The sequence below is a fragment of the Aricia agestis genome, chromosome 5 (genome assembly GCF_905147365.1).
Source record: "Aricia agestis chromosome 5, ilAriAges1.1, whole genome shotgun sequence".
In the NCBI taxonomy this organism is placed as follows: Eukaryota; Metazoa; Arthropoda; class Insecta; order Lepidoptera; family Lycaenidae; genus Aricia; species Aricia agestis.
The window spans coordinates 1,161,039-1,179,643 of NC_056410.1; the positions used below are offsets into that span (position 1 = coordinate 1,161,039).

At 35.7% G+C, this 18,605-nt stretch overlaps 1 protein-coding gene across 5 annotated transcripts in view; it reads right to left on the bottom strand.

Annotated features, from left to right (window-relative positions):
- LOC121727403 (choline/ethanolamine kinase) overlaps positions 1-16,629 on the bottom strand; it is a 24,090-nt gene extending 7,461 nt beyond the window's left edge. For 2 of the 5 annotated variants that reach the window (XR_006035665.1, XR_006035664.1), the window contains exons 1-3: positions 15,806-15,942; positions 8,665-8,786; positions 2,447-2,606 (exon numbers count right to left, since the gene is read on the bottom strand). Coding sequence is in view for 3 of the 5 variants with exons in the window: in XM_042115240.1 (XP_041971174.1) it covers positions 2,447-2,606; positions 8,665-8,786; positions 15,806-15,889 (366 nt within the window). In the remaining 2 variants the exon portion in view is untranslated. Of the gene's footprint in view, positions 1-2,446; positions 2,607-8,664; positions 8,885-15,805; positions 15,943-16,507 lie in introns of those variants that run through there. The other 3 variants (XM_042115242.1, XM_042115240.1, XM_042115241.1) reach the window with 3 other exon arrangements.
- Positions 16,630-18,605: the final 1,976 nt, after the last annotated feature.

The window sequence follows — 18,605 nt, forward strand, 5'->3', positions numbered from 1 at the left end:
TCACGTATTAGGCCCTAAAATAATACACTAAAGGCATGTTAAAAATGTAGAAATACACGGATGTTTGTTACTATCAGCACGTCTGGCCATAACCGGTGCGTCGCGACCCCTTATCGCCACGGCCAAAGACCAGACCAGACGTGACTCCAACCTTTACGTTTCAAATATTAAAAGGACATAACAAGAGGTAAGAGGTAATATAGGGATTAGGGTTCAATTGAGATTAGAGTACAGTTGAGGCGTAGTTTTTTTTTAATGAAATAAGGGGGCAAACGAGCAAGCGGGTCACCTGATGGAAAGCAACTTCCGTCGCCCATGGACACTCGCAGCATCAGAAGAGCTGCATGTGCGTTGCCGGCCTTTTAAGGGGGAATAGGGTAATAGGGGAGGGTAGGGAAGGGAAGGGAATAGGGGAGGGTAGGAAAGGGAATAGGGTAGGGGATTGGGCCTCCGGTAAACTCACTCACTCGGCGAAACACAGCGCAAGCGCTGTTTCACGCCGGTTTTCTGTGAGAACGTGGTATTTATCCGGTCGAGCCAGCCCATTCGTGCCGAAGCATGGCTCTCCCACGCATAAAAAAAAAGATATTGTTTATATTTTTTAACTACAACTAGACCGTCGAACTTCGTGTCACTTTTCTCCTAATATAAACTTTCTGTGGAATTCCACGAATATTTCAAAACTAAAGTTAGCTAAATCGGTTCAGCCGCTCGCCATTTCTCCCGACACTAACATAATTTAAAATACATATTTTTTTAATTTTATTTATGTATTACGTATTATATAGCATCTATCTAGTTGTCATTATTTGCCACTAGAGGCGTTATCGATGCCATAGTTCAACACAGCGAACAGGGAACAGTTGAAAAAACTAGCACATAGTACATAGCATTAGACAAAAAATACAATGCCCTTTATTACAAACGGTAGACGTCTACTGTCTACATAATAAAACACCTAGACATTTAAACGAGCAGAACAAAAGAGGATTCTTTGACAATGCTCAGATAAGAGATTTGTCGTGTTTACGCGGGCCGATAGCGAGTGACGCGCACTATCGGATATAGGCCAATGGAAAATTCATACAATCGTACGATAATTTGGCAATAAATAAGAGCTACACAACAATCTGTCGATAGGTCTCTCCACTGAACTCTAGAATACATCGTATTTATGAAAGTCGATAGAGAAAACTATATTATGATTTTACACGTTGGAATAGTCATTTGACAGATAATGACAGCCACGTGGATCACCTTGCTATTTCCTCTTTTATTATTATACTTTTAAGGCAGATTTACATTGAGTCAGGAACTGATTAGTTCTGTGTTCTGATTAGTACCTACTGATTAGTTAGTCCACTGTCGTGTACTGCCGTAGTGTAAATTAATTTCAAGTCAGCACAGTACACTGTAACAGCAACTGACTCGATGAAAGTCTGCATTACACTATGGCAGCGCCAGGTCTGCACTGACACGTCAGTGGACTGACGTCAGATACTGACTCAATGTTAATCTGCATTTAGGCCAAATAAGTCTAATTGCACCAGTGCGTTACTGCTTAACATGTTAAATGCCTTCTCTTTCATAAATACGAGGACTGGAAGTGATAACCGATAAATAAACCTACAATTAACTTTATCACTTCGTTGTGGAATATATTTGTTATGGAAGAAGATCTTTCTCCCTCTTTAATTCATTTCACGGAAATGTTTATCTCTTTATCCTGATAACAATGGCTTAGCTAAAATATTGGCTTTATTGTAATATACAAAGATGTAATAAAAATATTCTGTTATTTGTTGTTTACCAGTATGTTGCTTCATATTTCCGTGTCAACTACAAAGTATATCAATGATCTCATTTTTTGCAACCTAAGCCTCAAGTTTATCTGTATGCTGTACTGAAACACTGAATCGTTGAGCTCTTTCGCACTCATACAACAATCTTGTGTCTATCTCTTTTCTTCATATTATTATATGACAACATATTAAAATGTTTTTAGTAATTACTTAATAAACATTACTCACACAAGTATCAAATTGAGTTATCTGTGAAGATTCATGGATCACGGTCACAATAAGATACGTATGCATTAATAACAACGGTTTACTCTGAATGAGAATTAAGTTACAAATAATAATTTGTTCACAGTACGTCAAGTTACATACCTTGGTGGGAAGAAAAAATTATAGTCTTTCTATGAATATGGCACACGATGTATGAAAAAGACATCTATGTGTAACCAAAATAATTAACTTAGTAAATAGAAAATAAACAAAGTGTGTAAAAGCTACAAATAATGTTGGTGGCAGCGGCGGTGGTGGTGTAATGTAAGGAGTCAATAAACTTATTATCTAAATTTGTGATTACCTAAAAAGTTTCGACCATAAATTATATCATAATAAATGTCTTGTACTCAAACCACCTAGGAGTAAGACCTTACCTTTCTGGGCTCATCCATGCAGAAGGACTGGGAGCTGAGCAGCGGCTTCCTCATCTTGGCCTCGGGTTCGGACTCCGGGCTGGAGTCTCGCTGGTAGCTCAGCTTGGACGGTACATCCGCAGGTAGAGCCACATAGTACAGAAAGTTGGAGAGACCACCACTGTAAGAAAATAATGTTACAATCTTAGAAGCTGCTTGAAAGTTTAAGGCCCAATTTCACCAACGTCTTTTAGTGTTACAAGCTTGTTAAAATGTCATGTCTTCTCTTTCATTCATACGAAAATCGAAAGAGGTAAAGTGGAATTAATTTGATGGTTAACTTTAACAGTCGTTGGTGAAATTGGGTCTTAAGGTCTTGTCGAAACGTACCTACGTATTACTAGCTCTATGCACTATCAGAGAAGTTGATCCATATACATAATATGACGGACCTATATAACATAATATAACCCAAGCCAGCGACAGCTAGACTTTCGTCATTTTGTAAAAGCTGAAAATGTACCTGAAGTAAGGACGAGCAGTAGCTTGCTAAGTGTGATTGTGTTCAGTAAACTCCATCCGTAAGTTTTTTTTTTTATGAAATAAGGGGGCAAACGAGCAAACGGGTCACCTGATGGAAAGGAACTTCCGTCGGCCATGGACACTCGCAGCATCAGAAGAGCTGCAGGTGCGTTGCCGGCCTTTGAAGAGGGAATAGGGTAATAGGGGAGGGTAGGGATGGGAAGGGAAGGGAATAGGGGAGGGTAGGAAAGGGAATAGGGTAGGGGATTGGGCCTCCGGTAAACTCACTCACTCGGCGAAACACAGCGCAAGCGCTGTTTCACGCCGGTTTTCTGTGAGAACGTGGTATTTCTCCGGTCGAGCCGGCCCATTCGTGCCGAAGCATGGCTCTCCCACGTATAAACATAACTTTCAATTCAATGTTAATTTCCTCGATGGTAATATGTCGATAACATACGAGCTACGTAGAAGGCTCGAGAACGCTTTCCATTCTTTACCGGAGCTAAGAAATTAATATTCATATCAGGTTTACCAAGTAACATATTTTACAGACCAACCTAAACCATAATCAAACGCGTTAGTTTAAACCTTAGCTTTTTTTGCACAACATACTTACGTATTGACGAAGTGATAAGAAAAACAAATTGTAAGAACGGAGTTCTTACGAGATAAGTGTGTTACGAGATCGTCTATAATTATAATCGAAATACGAGTGGGTTTTGCCCACCCGTTAAAAAAACGTGACCAAAATATAGTGGTGTTTTTGTTACATAATGACACAAACGGTTTCCCTATTTGGTAGTTAATTTGCAAAAATTTCCAGTCCGCAGCTTTCGCACAAAAGGCGCCAACAAAAACTCTCACAAAACACGTTCTTGTCATCAGCGCACAGCGAGCCAATAGTTTTTAACTTTTTATAAACCTATCGTGTGCCAATTGTTATAGGATCTAACCACAGCACTCAGAGGCATTCAATAAATACTGAACTTAATTTTAATTAAAAAAAATCTCCACAGCCGAACATATAACCTCCTCCTTTTTGGAAGTCGGTTAAAAAGAACTTGACAGAAAATGACATGGAGTTATGTTAAAAATTAAAATCTCATTTAAATTTTAATTAAGTAATCAATAAGTGTCTCTTAGTACGGCCGATAGATCATTTTCAAAGATAGCTAGAAAAGTTTTTCATTGCACACACACAGCTACAATGGAACTCTATGTAAAGTTAGTTTATTGAATTTAATGTAAAACATATTTTATGATAATAATAATAATAATAATAAATTCTTTATTTGCACACACAAAAGAAAAAAAAACATACAATAGACAAAAAACAAAAGAAATAACAACAACAAAACAAAAAATATAAAAATTACAAAATTGTGTAAAAAGGCGGTCTTACTGCTTTAAGCAGTTTCTTCCAGACAACCGGTACTAAAATTAAGAATACTTGACATAAAAAAAATATAAATAATACATACAAACAATATTAATAACTATAATAAACTAACTAAACTGTACACATATATAATACAAAAATAAAAAGTATAAATAAAAGAACCTACACACCAACAGTTTTATATAGAGAGGTCTAAGTAATATTGTTTTACACGTTTTTTGAATATATTGATAGATTCAGATTTTTTAATAAAATCAGGTAAGGAGTTCCAGACTCGAATAGCAGAGATGGTGAAGGAAGAATCATAGAATGAAGTTTTATGAGATGGAAAAGCAAGAGTAAGTTTGTTTGCAGAGCGAAGAATAGGATTGTTATGACCGAGGAAATGATATTGTTTATGAAATAATATTTCTCTAGCAGGAGGTAGATAAACGTCAAATTATCCTCAAGATAGTAACTATAATCAGGAGATTCATGAAATATAGATAGAGTCATTGACATGTTTATGTCTTAAACATTATCCGCCAGATAAGCCGCTATCTGCTCCGACTTGAGCCCGCTCCTCAAGGTTGCATTGTATCGAGTATTAGATTTTACAACTTCTGAGTAAAGCTGATTAGATTGTTGCCAGAGTATTCTAAATGCCAAAAACATACGTTTCTAATGGTTTCGATTATGCATGAAGTATGCAAATTAATTCAAACATTCGAAGCGAAATTTTGTTGTGTCGCCGAGTTGTTTACTAACACATGTCCTCGTGTTCAAACATTGTACGCCGTGACTAAGCTATGATACCCACATCTTGGCCACAGAACCAACGAATGATCGATAACAACGAGCGCGTATCCGTTAGGGCGGTAAAGTAATATAATGCGTTTTATACGAACTTATTACACAGCTACGCCATGCCTTGATTACACCCACCGAGTTGAGTGGCAAGAGTCGACACAGTACACTCGGCCGAGCACATCCATACAAAACATACCGAGACATTGCTTGGCCGAGAGCACTCTTACGCCACTCTACTCGGCAGGTCTGATCGAGGCATAAGTTGAGACAGCCGCAGCATGTGATTTTTTTACGATGTTGAAAACCAGGAAACTAGCAGACGCATCACCTGATGACAAGCGATAACCTCTGGTCATGGACACCATAGTCACACGTATGTATTGCAAGTTGTGGTCCTTGGATGGTCGGATGGGAATTTTAAGTTTATCCTTAAAATTCCCATCCCTGTTCTCCAGTTAACTTGCTCACTATCTCAAATACGATATAAGCGTTCACGCCGGCTTTGTGTGAGGCCATGACACTAGTCTGGTTGAGGTCATTCGTCTGAAGCATGGCTCACATTAAAACTTCAAGAAGCATTTCAGTTATTCGGCCAGATAGGAAACGGAGAAACCCTCAGGAAAAACCGTAGCATACAAAGATGAGATATGCTACATGACGCCGTCAAAACATTTCTTCTCGTTATCCAGGGGATTACACGAAGGTGTTAATTAATCGTGTACACGTTTAACGAGTATGTTGGCAATCTGGGCGTAATATTTAACCGCGGAGTTAAAAATAGAAGTCTCTGTAGACGGGCGTGGTGGGCGGCAGACGGCACACTCAATCGATACGAAGGTGGTCTTGCAAACTCCTTGATATTACATAAAAATATTTTTACTCAAAATTGGTAGTGTTCAATGTACTTTTTAAACGTCCACAATATGCATATCACCGGTTCGGGAACAGACCCGGCGTAAGAAACTCGGTCGGGGCCATCTTTTACCAGATTAGGATTTCAGAATCCGGATTATTATGTTCAACCCTGAGATTTTTATCATATCCTACCTAATGTAGGTAAAAGCTTGAGGGTGTAGATACATTAATTCAAAACAAGATTCAGTTCAATGATAGGAAGATTTGGGTAAAAAAGTTGGATTTCTGTAGAAAATTTACCAAGACATGAACGATGAAAATTTTCTATTTATTTTTAGCAAAACAAACAAAAACAATCGGTTTACTTTGTACGCAGGGCGAGTAACATGATGTCACGGCCCACGGGCCACGGCGCACATCGGATCTCGCTTTCCGTACCACCTATAACTTAAATGTTACTCATACCTTTGTTATTTTCACCAGTTCTAAACAAAGAACCAGATGATTCGAATCAAAACATACTTATTTTAGTAAAAGAAAACGTGCATATATATATATATATATATATATATATATATATATATGTGGCGCTACAGTAGCAACAGGGTAAATTTTAAATCATTTAGCAGCTTTTATTTCAGCTATTTTAGGTTATATTTTTCAAAATATTATATTGGTATTAACCCAGTAATTCTGTGACTCGGCTATTCGGCTAACTTCAATTTATATTTTGTCACCAACGTTTTTAGTATTAATTGTTGTTATCGCGGCAACAGATATACACAATCTGTGAAAATTTGAGAAGTCTAGCTGTAGCGGTTCTTGAGTTACAGCCTGGAGACAAACGAACAGACGGACAGACATCGAAGTCTCAGTAATGTTCGGGCCACACTAACGAGAAACGCCGTTAATTATCGCGTTAATTCTAAAACATGTTATAGCATTATCGCCTTTAATTAGTGACATGTAAAGGCGATAATGCTATAACATGTTTTAGAATTAACGCGATAATTAATGGCGTTTCTCGTTAGTGTGGCCCGAACATAATAGGGTCTCGTTTTTAACCTTTGGGTACGGAAACCCGATAAGACCAATTTATCCAACCATTTGATATTATCATCATTAATCCATTCAGATTTTCATATGAACATCGTCTTAAAACAGAGGTAAATAGTAGTTCAAGAAACCAAAGTATGACATTGGCCGTGTTGACGGAAGATCCTTGGCATTGAAGTCAATAATCTTTTGATAATTCATTTTTATTGTGTTTAAGTCTTTATCACCGTATCAGGCTTCTTTCGCTTTTATAATATTATAGTAAAAGTGTATAGTATGGATACTCGTTTAACACAAAAAAGTAGGAAGTATAAAGGAACTTTTCGCTCAAATTCCAAGTCAATTTCTGTTTTGGACTTTTCCATCCACAAATATTTGTTGACTAGGCTATCAGTGTCGCAGCTGCTATGCCATATCCTCATTTATCGCAAGTAACAATGCGTGCTTCTTTTCTCTTGCGCTTCCTAACCTCACGCGATGTCGTATACAAAAGTGATGGCAACCCGAGTTTGCGGCTATCGTGGAACTGGCAACCATGGATATTCATGTACAAAATGCATAAAACTTTAATTCTCTATCAAAATTATTAAAAAAAACGATGCTTCAATTTTGATGAACAACTATGTCTGTTTACGGGCTGGCAACCATAGATTGCGGCCGACTTAGAGCTGGCAACCATTTATACCTTATTTTGTCTCGTCATTTTCTTTCAGATGATGTAAAATTTATTGAAAAAAAATATACATGCAAATTTATGCATTTATCTCATGAACATTAAACTTAATTAGAGGTACTTGCGGCTACTAGGTTTTTAATGAAGACAATAATAATGAAATGAGTTCAATATAGTAATATGTTATAATATGATAAAATATGTTAATGATTTAATCTTTTCAAATAGTTAAATAGCGACGTTTGCATGCTCATTAGAATAAAATAAGATTTAAATGAAATGTTTAAAATAAGACAATATTTCCACGCCAGTGAGGCAGAAATTTTGATACTATAACTAATTATAAGAACTATTGTTACAAATTTCTTGGAATATATTCTATTCTACTTTTGACAAGGCAATCCAACATTAATCCATTCACGTTCTAAAGATTATTTTAAAATATATTTGATCGAAAAAAACGATTCCTGCAGGATTTTACGGTCGGATCCAATACTATAAGGCATGCAAAAAACTAGGGTGTGTGTTTATGTTTCGCTCACAAAAACCGGCTGTGGCTAAACGGGTTACGATCTTCGGGGGCACACGATTACGAGTAAAAACATTCTCGAACTGCAGCACCCGGTAGGCTACAGTAGAAATACAAAAGTATAGAAAAACAGCGGAGATAAACTGAAGCTGCCGTCTGCCGCTGCCGCGATCGACAAAAATTCAATTAAAATGCCACTTTATGACATAGACTATAGTCTACGTAGTACGTCATAAAGTAGTATTTTATTTAAATTTTTAGAACTTTAGTCTATGTCATAAAGTGGCATTAGATTTGATTTTTTGTCGATCGCAGCTAGCCGCGGTAAAGATCGGAACGGCACCTTTAGTTTATGTCCGCTGTTTGTCTATACTTTCGTATTTCTACTGTAGCCATCTTGAGAAGAAAAATCTTACCTGATACGTCTGAAATCCAAATCCTTAGGGTCCACACACTTCCAGGCACCATGGAGGTAGTTCCTGCAGATTCTGCCGGCCACCTCCCTCATCTCCTCCTCGGTTCCACACATCTGCAACTTCTGAAACGGGAGAACGAGATCCTCTAAGTCTCCAATTTCCATAGCAAGCGAAAATGACTTTTCGCCTTAATTTTCTGCCTTAACAAGTGGTTCACGAAAGAACAAGGGAACTGAATGTTGTTGTGATAGTGACTGCCAAATTAAATTGGCAGCAGACGAGTGTAATAATAGAATACGATTAATTACCGGTTATGCTTATCAGGCCTTTCATTTTTGATAGGCCTTCTTGATTGCCTGTAATACTTCTCCAAGAACAAAAATCTGTTTCCTTACTGCCTACCTACCTAGTACCTAACCTACCATAAGCTTGTATCTATTGCGTGGACGACGGTAGATTCCGTGTACCACTTTTGAGTCTTGCTGTGATTAGGTGGTAATTTTCTGGATATTTCCAAGACTAAACTCTTCGGTAACTACATAGGTTGTTTTAGACTTTAGAGACTGTATTTCTAACTGTAAATAATGCAAGCAATAAATGCTTCAAACGAGCACATACAATGGCGTGTATCGAATTTTCTGCTCAAAGCGAGTGCTCGGTTGAAAATTCATTGTTGTTGATGTCCTCGATTCACACGGAAACCTGTATTGTGCGCAGTTTTATTCCACGTTTTCGGGGTCGTGCTGGGTAAGCGGCCTCTACACGTTCGGTGATGATGGATTAATGCAAATTCGTGCGGTAGGCATAGTCGCCTGCGCTCCCAAACTTCAGTATCATTATGCAATAAACTGTGTGCACTGTGCAGTCTTGTCTGGACTACATTCCAGAATTCAGGCTAAAATATGTAATAAAGTATTTGCGATAATGATTTTCTTATCGCATATTTTACGCTTATTCAAAATAATATTGTAGCCGATACATTGAAAACATAATAAGATGTATAATTTTATAGAGCGACGCCACGGAGCCAATGTTAACCCAGAACCCTCCATGCACAACCATGTTGATCGTAGAGAGGGGCCTTAACGCATGCAATCTCACTGCATAAGGTCGTTGCGCTGGAGATATTTTTTCCTTAACCGAGATGAACAATACCACGTTTCTTGGTAGTCTGCAATTAGTGTAAGCTGGTTTAGTAGCTACATTTTTATTTACTAATTGAAAATTCTTGACAGAATGATTCAGATTCAATCGAGTTAACTGCATCTCTTATGATTTGTGACTTCTGCATTACATTAAACTGAAGGTTACTTATAATTCTAATAAGAGCCATCCTTAAGTTGACAGAAAGATAAAAATGTAAAATAACCCTGAACGTACTACCACTATCTACACCACTGACCTCTATAATACACTGGACAGGCTATGCCGTACAAAATGACAGCTATTTTTTGTGCCGATTTGAAGCGCCGCGGTGAGCGTACTGTGAACTAATTTATATAGAAAATGACAACCGCCATTTGCAAAATAGTAGTTCCAAGTACACTCACTACTGCTCTCACATAGCAATCAGCGCCAATATGGCGACTTTCAAATAGGAAAATTTTATTGATAGCGATCGCCTGTCCAGTGTGTTGTATTTTTGTTATACCCTGTAGAAGTCAGTGTTCTACACTGAGGTACTACCGTAGAATGTCAATACCTAACGTTATAATTCTATGCACTACCTACACATTTTTAGTAGACGACGAGCTAAGGCGTTTCGTAGGACGCGCAACGTGATGATACGCGAACCGGCCTATCGCTGCATCCTTATGTAACTCAGGCATCTAAACAAGGGGATTACAACTAAATAGCGGATTTAGATACGATCGATTTATCATTAGCTGAATCAACAATCATCATTTTATCAACATCGGGCACGGCTGGGTTGCCAGGTCGCTTAGCCAAAAAGCCGGACAAAGTAGCCAGCTTAGCCGGACATTTGTACAAAAAAGTCCTGCTATCGAGTACCTACTTAGAATCTGAACTCGTGTAGGAATACGTTCGCAATTTTCTGTTTTATTAAAAACAATTTTACATTTTATTAGGTGTAAAACCTTCTAAAAATAGTAGATTTTCATATATAATTATCGATTCAAAGATCTACAAAAGCCGGACTTTGGCCGGACAAGCAATCAAAAGACTGACTGTGTCCAGCTTGCATGGTTGCCAGGCGTCCAGGATAGGACGCCTGGCAACTATAGGCACGGGGCACTAGTATTGAATACTAGATGACGCCCGCAACTCCGTTGCGCCAAAACTCGTTTATCGCGCGGGAACCGTACGTTTTTCCGGGACAAAAAGTATCCTATGTCCTTTCCCGGGACTCAAAGTATCTCCATGCCCAGCACAATCGGTTCAGTGGTTTGGGCGTGAAGAGGTAAAAGACAGACAGACACAGTTTCGGATTTATATAATATTAGTAATTAGTAAAGTATGGATTAGTCATTGGCAATTTGATACCACCTGCGTATAAGCGTAAGTATTCGGTCCTTGACTAGCACATTGTCAAACAAAGAGACAGCTCAAGGTTTGCATTTTTGATTGTGTTATCAGCGATTGTGTGTCAACAGGGAAATAGGAATTTAAATACAGCTCTACGTAGAGCGAATTGTAAATATATATAATAAAAGTTTAAGGTGGGTGGTATGGTGGGTGACTGCTAGTGAAATTATCAAATTTATTTCTCTTTATGATAAATCTATACTTATAAAATTACATGTCCTGACTGACTGACTGATTCATCATCGCTGAGCAAAAACTGTAAAAGTTACAGCCACGAAATTTGGTGAGTAGGGTTGTTTTATTTACACTAAACACTTCAAGGAAGTATGGAAGGAATCTTGAAAATTTTACCCCGAAGGGGGTGAAATAAGGGTTTAAAGTTTTAATGAAAGTCCGTCATTTCTTGAGTTAGAAACATGAAAGTTTATTGACGTTTGCTTAAATACCGTTTTTACCCTTTGTATATGGAACCACAAAAACAAAAAGGAGAAAACTATCCATCTTTGTTATTATACTATGTTAACGCGGATGAAGTCGCGGGCAACAGCTAGTATACTAATATAGTATACTAATAGAGTTTCAGTAGAATATTAGTGTTTATTTTGTGTATGACTATATTTCTGTGTTATTTTGTTTATCTTCCACCACTGACAGTAACTTCAATTCTCTAAAGACCCTGCCTGCCAATGACAGTTTCCAAAATTTATTATAAGAATTGTTTTATCCTTCTTTCATGACCCCAATAATAAGATTTTCCTTCTAATTTTATCCTCATATGTGTCAAGTTTAAATTATGTCAAGTTTAAATTTCACTTTTCAATTAGAGATGCATTTTTATAAAAAAAAAACAATTAAATCCTATGAACAGCTTGGATGCTGGGATTGGACTTGAATTAACTGCCACCAGCCACACTCAACGACGAATATATCATTAATTACTTAACTGTAATAATTAAATGAACATTTTGACTAAATCCCCATACATTATCTGTCAAACACTTCATTATATTATTATAGATAAATAAATATTTGTCACCACAGAGTGGGTACCAGAAGATGGACGACGCCGCCGTGGACGGCCTCGAAAAAGATGGCTAGGACTGGATGCCTACAAACCAGGCTGACCTGCGCTGGCGTTGGAGCGAGACGGATAGAGGACCTTTGCCCAGCAGTGGGTTAATAAAGGCTCTTAAAAAATTGTCTCTGAGTGTGGCAGTTAAACAATCTAGACTTTACTGTCATTCATTGTCATTAATGTCCTCTACTCTCAACCCACAAATAATTGCACATGTTTTGAAACAATAAAAATCAATTAAAACAGCATCAATTTCAACCAATTGTGTGCGATGAGAATCCAAGAAACGTGCCATTATCAATTTAGCAGTAATTAACTATGGAAACTCTGAGTAAAAATTACTCCACAAAACAAAGATGAAGTATAACTGCAAATATATCTCAGCTTTTGGTATTTTGAAACAAAAATGTAAGTAATGAAATCTGGTTGGATAATTATTGTTTGAATTATTGAAGTGTTTTATTATTGATTAGCACACATAAGCGCTGTCTGGCAGTTCTATAAATTTGAAATTGTCGTCCCCGCTTCCCTGCATCTAGAATTGATATCAAGTAACCATGATGAAATCCCTACAACAAGTTTTCTTTAAAACAAACTAGGTAATTTCTAAAGAAACATAATATATAGGAAAAATCCCCAAGCGGCATCCGGCTGTCACATAACAATTGAAAATCTATTGTGTCTGCTATTCCCATGATCGAGTATTAATTACTATGAAAATCCCCTGTATTGGATATGATACATCTCATTCATTACAAAAATATTAGTGGGAAAAAACTTATTTAATTGCTAAAACTAAGGCCATCAACTGATAGCAAAACAAAACATTGGCTCAAAGATAATAGTAGTGTTTATTATCGCAATAAAATGTGATGACACCAGAGGAGATAAGAGAAAAAAATTACATTTCTCAGTTCCACAGAAATTTGCTAACCGATATATTATATATTTGTTTAGTAATGTTTATATCATGATAAGTATTAAAGATAATGGAAAATTACAAGATGAGTAATACTAAAACTTTCAATGATTATTTCTAATGAATAAAGATATAACTTATAGTCAATACTTAGTAAAGCCAAAGGCAGGCTGACTTTGGCCAGAAGAATAAGTAGCAATCCTGTTAAATATGGTGACTTTAAAATCAAGTTATTTACAAAGACTAATTCTATTTAAACTGATGTAGACATGCTATGACATTTGAAAAGCAATCCTAAAACAATACACTCAAAACATTACACACACAAACAAAAATGTATCTTCATAGTAAGGGCGAGATGCCAATATTATTTTGTAACAAGAGTGACAAGGATGGTCTATGGTGTTCGGTTATAATACTGAACGCAAGCGTAAGGGAACATACCCATACTACGTGACCCATTTAGGGACGGGTCTTCAAAATACTATGCTCGGTCACAAGAGGGGGGAGTGGGTCTAGAGTTTTGTCATGTAGTCAATTTCGACGAGAGAAACGTCATACGAAATTTTTTTTCTCGCAATTGAATACTTGACACTGGCATTTATTATGGTTATTTATATGCTATAGCCAACAGCCACTAAAAAAACAGGCACTTCTGTCACTTGTCAGGCATTTTGAAATTTGGTGAAGCTGTAAAGCTTGGTGATCATTTATTATATTTGGTGTTTGATTACAATGTAGTTCATACAGTCGTGACTAAAATAGCTAGTATGTGCCATCGAGGAAATTGAATCCTAAATCCTAGGTAGTTGACAGAACAACGTCATGTAGTTGGATCATGTCAATTCAATTTTAATTGTGATCTGTCGGTTGGGTTTAACTTTAAATGCGACCAAATAACTTAGGTCCGTCATCTGCCTAGAAATTAATTTCTCTGATTGTTCTATTGTATTTTAGACTATTATTTATTTTTTTTTAAACTTAGAGACTCGTTACTACACTGGAGCGTTTGCCCAATGCCCATACAAAAGTAAAAAAAAAATTTGCTCATTCAGTGCTGCTACTTTCACAGTAAAATCACAATAAGGAACATGTACACATCCTAAAGTATCACATAGTTTTGTTACACCTTATATAGCATAAAATATAATATTATCTTAAATATTGATGTCAAGTATATTTTCTTTTTGGCAAACTATTGGGTATCAAAGTATGGTTTGGTGATCGTTTTTTATTCCCATGTTTAATTAAGTAAGTAGTAATAATTATCTATATATTAATATTTAATACGCAAGCGAAAACTTTGTATCCCTTTTGACGAAAAATTGGGAAACGTAGGTAAATTAAATTTTGCACAGTTATAGTTTATATGGTGAAAGAGTGCATCGAGCTAATATTATTTTAAAATTATGCTTTTATCATACATTATTTTAACAAATAAAACATTACACACACTACAACACACACACTAGGAAAGATGACAGATTTTTGAGAGACAAGCCTATACATACAAATTATACTCTTTTATTTATGGTTGAAGTCTGTTGACAACAAGGTGACAAATTGAAAATGTAAATTATAGTTTTTTTTTTATTGAATCTTAGATACTATTAGACAATGCTTACACGGCTAGTCTGAGATCAGCTGAGTCCCAGAGACAAGAGTTGAAGAAAAAAATGAGTCAATATTTTTTTTTACCTTTGTTAATGTCCTAAAAATTATATTCAATAATCCCTATACCTACAACTAAATAATATGATTTATTCAAACAAGAACCTCTTTTATGCAACATACCGTGCGTGGTCGGTAGACTGCCGATTACCTAGATATTCTGCAGATTGTCTAGTAATGTAAGAATAGAATCAATTTTTTGCACTTTAACTTACTCACCCAGAAAATCTGCAGAATACTGCGTGAATTTTCACTCTAACTAGCTTACGTAAATTAACAGTAACATATACAAACATACATACATACATAGCCTGTGACACACATAACTCTTACTTATTGCTTTGCTGTAGCCAGGTAAAAATTATTCATCTATTGTGAACAACTATGATAGTTACCTGTGAAAGGTAATCCCTGAAGATTTATTTATATATTTTTTACAAAATCTTTTTATTTTTACACAAGATATCATTTTGCCCTTTGGTTACATTAATTAGTATCTGAAAATAAAACTAAGTTTGTTTTAAAAATTTATTTGCTAACCGTACACACTCGCATACGACCGTTGCGTACAGCGCGCCAGTGAAGACTGACTGCAACGGTGTGAATTAGCTCTATTGGAACAGCCGACAATTTGGTGCGTATGGCCCGTCTACATCAGTTTAAATAGAAGTATTTGGTTATTTATAACAATTACAGTCAAGGGATATAGGCCAGATCAACCCACATTAAATAGGTATAAAATTAGAAGTTATTAGGCTGCTGGTAATTTTCAACTTTGATAGCAGTAATAAAGATATCGAGGACATAGTCCACTTTATAGTAATATAATGATAAAGATTTAAGGCTTCAAAATCACATTCTTTCTATTCAAACGTTAATATCACCTGGGATCAATTAGCACTGTACTAAAATGTATAATTTGTACATACCCAGTAGCTACTCTTGTTCATATTGACAAGTCGATTGTAACAGTTCTTAGCTTGCACTAATATATTTTTTATGTTATGAGACATTAAATTACGTATTTATATAGGAAATTTATGTGGATAGACGCCGGTAAAACAGATTAAGGAAATACTTCAGCAAACCTATGATTTTGACGTCCACAGTATTGATTTTTTTCTTTGACAAATGACATATGACATTCGTAACATGACATATTTTTGAAATTTGTTACCTGCTTAAAAAATAATCTGCCAAAAAATTAAGGGAAATTAAATTGCAAACATCCTCATTTTATTTCTTGTGAAATAATATAAAGTTTTAAAAAAATATAATAAAAATTGATTAATACCGATATAAAAATATGATAATATAAGTAGGTAATTATTACTAAATACCAAGTAATTCTTATGTATCAATAGTAAAGTGAATAATGATAGTACCGCACTGCCTCATTTTATATATTATTATTTAAATATGAGTAATAATTAGCTATCAAATCATTTATGTTTAGTCATAATCATAATTATCAATATAGTATGAATTATATTATTGTGCATAAAGAAATGGCATATTATTGCTGCATAAATAAATTGTCGTGCGAGAACGTCACAGGACCATGCAACTTCGTAATATTTTTTATATTTATATAAAATTTTAGTGTGTGAAATAAATTTTAAGTTACATACCTTGGCCATGGTCTTTATATTTCCAATTTATAAGAATTAAAGTCTATTTGATAATAAAAAATCGTCGATGTTGTAATACTGCGTTTGACGTGCACTGTGCGCAAGTTAAAAATATCAACTGATTCAAAAAGAGCGAGACACCGGGCGCCGGCAGAAATTCAATAGAGCACATAGCATTGATATCTCGATAGTATAAAAGAGATAGCACATAGCAAGAATATACACGCAAAAAAGAGACAAACTATCGTCGCTTCCAACGTGTCCAGAACATTATAATACGTCCGGAATAAAAGCATGATTTTTGTTTCGACAGACCTTATTAACAAGTGATTTTTAAGTTGGCTGCATAATGCTACGGTACAAGCCTTGCAGGTTTTTGTGTTTTAATAACTTGCTTGTAACAAAACAATGTTTAACGTTAGGAACATGATAAAAATATATAAAATTGTAGAATTACTTAATAGTTTATTATGGTTAAAATTCGTTACTTTTACAAATAATGTCCATAATTATTAGTAGAGTGATAATTTAAGGCGCTGTATTCCCAGAAACGGACGATTTTCAAGTTTTAAAAGTGACAGGAGACATAAAAATATAGTAATTTCAATTCTGAAAAATATATAAGTAATTGATCTAACGCAGTGGAAATTATATTCCATTACAAAATATCATGAACTTTACTCGATAGAAAAAAATTCCAAAGTTACCTCTTCTTTGCCATACTATGTCCAAATTATTTGGAATTTTCAGATAATTTTTGTACTGAATTAAAGACAAAGAATATATCTAAGGCGTTTCGTTTTTTTGACTCGATTTAATTGATGTATAAAAAAACGACGATCAAAAAACGACTTTCGGCTGGTACGCTTTCAGTCACACACTTTGCGCCTGCAATTTTACTGTTTTTTGATCGTTGTTTTTTATACATCAATTAAATCGAGTCAAAAAAACTATAGCAATTTCGTTAAAAGAAGAGGTAACTTTGGATTTTTTTTCTATCGAATGAAGTTCATGATATTGTGTAATGGAATATAAATTCCACTGTGTTAGATCCTTAACTAACACATATTTTTTGTTCAGAATTGAAATTACTATATTTTTTGTCTCCTGTCACTTTTAAATCTTGAAAATCGTCCATTTCTGGGAATACAGGGCCTTAACACAGCCTGTATGGTCAAAAATAACTTCACTAGCATTTCTCTTATCTTATTTACATAACTAATTACCTTTAAAGAGCTTCATTAATGTATTAAAGTTAAACTAAAACAATACCTTTTTGACGTGATATGAAAAATAACAAATACCTACTCAAAATAGTAAGATAAATACTTGTTTGAATAAAATATTGATTAAAGTTTTAAAGAGATAGAGTGGGTAGGGCCTTATGGCCGCCCGGTTTCCATAATTCCAATCCAGCGCTTATTATGGAATAATGTCAAACGGGCACTGGAATGAACTGGAATGGATTGTATCATGTCAACCGGCCGTAACTTCAATAATAAATAATTGTAAATAATACATTTTATTGAATTAATTGAATTGTGATGTCAACAAAATTTTAAATGTTGAATGTGTGTTTAAAAACAACATTAATTCTAAAGAAGAGTAAAACATTCCGAGAAATAATGCTAAGCAGAATCATGCATATTGGATGACTCTTAAAACAAGTTATCTATCGTAAATACGACAGATATGTTACGCAGAAATTATCTCAATGATAACAAGAAATTAATGTAAATAAAAAGCGTGGGTTGGCACGTCTTGGCATTGTAGTTTTACCTATAAAAACTCCGAATGAGATAAAAATGTGTAAAGGAAAGTCTACTTAGCTATGGGTAACTTAATAAGACATTAGGAACGTCTTTTATAGTAAATCTGCAATCTAGTATCGTTTATCGTGCAGGTAACCGTACCCGGGGGCGATACCCGCGGTCCGTTCACGTCGTGTACCTGGGCACCTCCCCCGTGCCATCGTGAGCGTTTTCACGGTGACACGGGAGGGGTGGCTGAACGCCGGTATGGCGTGTGTTTGTGTGCGTGCTTGTTGTGTGTTTGGCTGTGCTCGCAGTGTGATGAACGGGCCTGGAGTTTGAAGCTA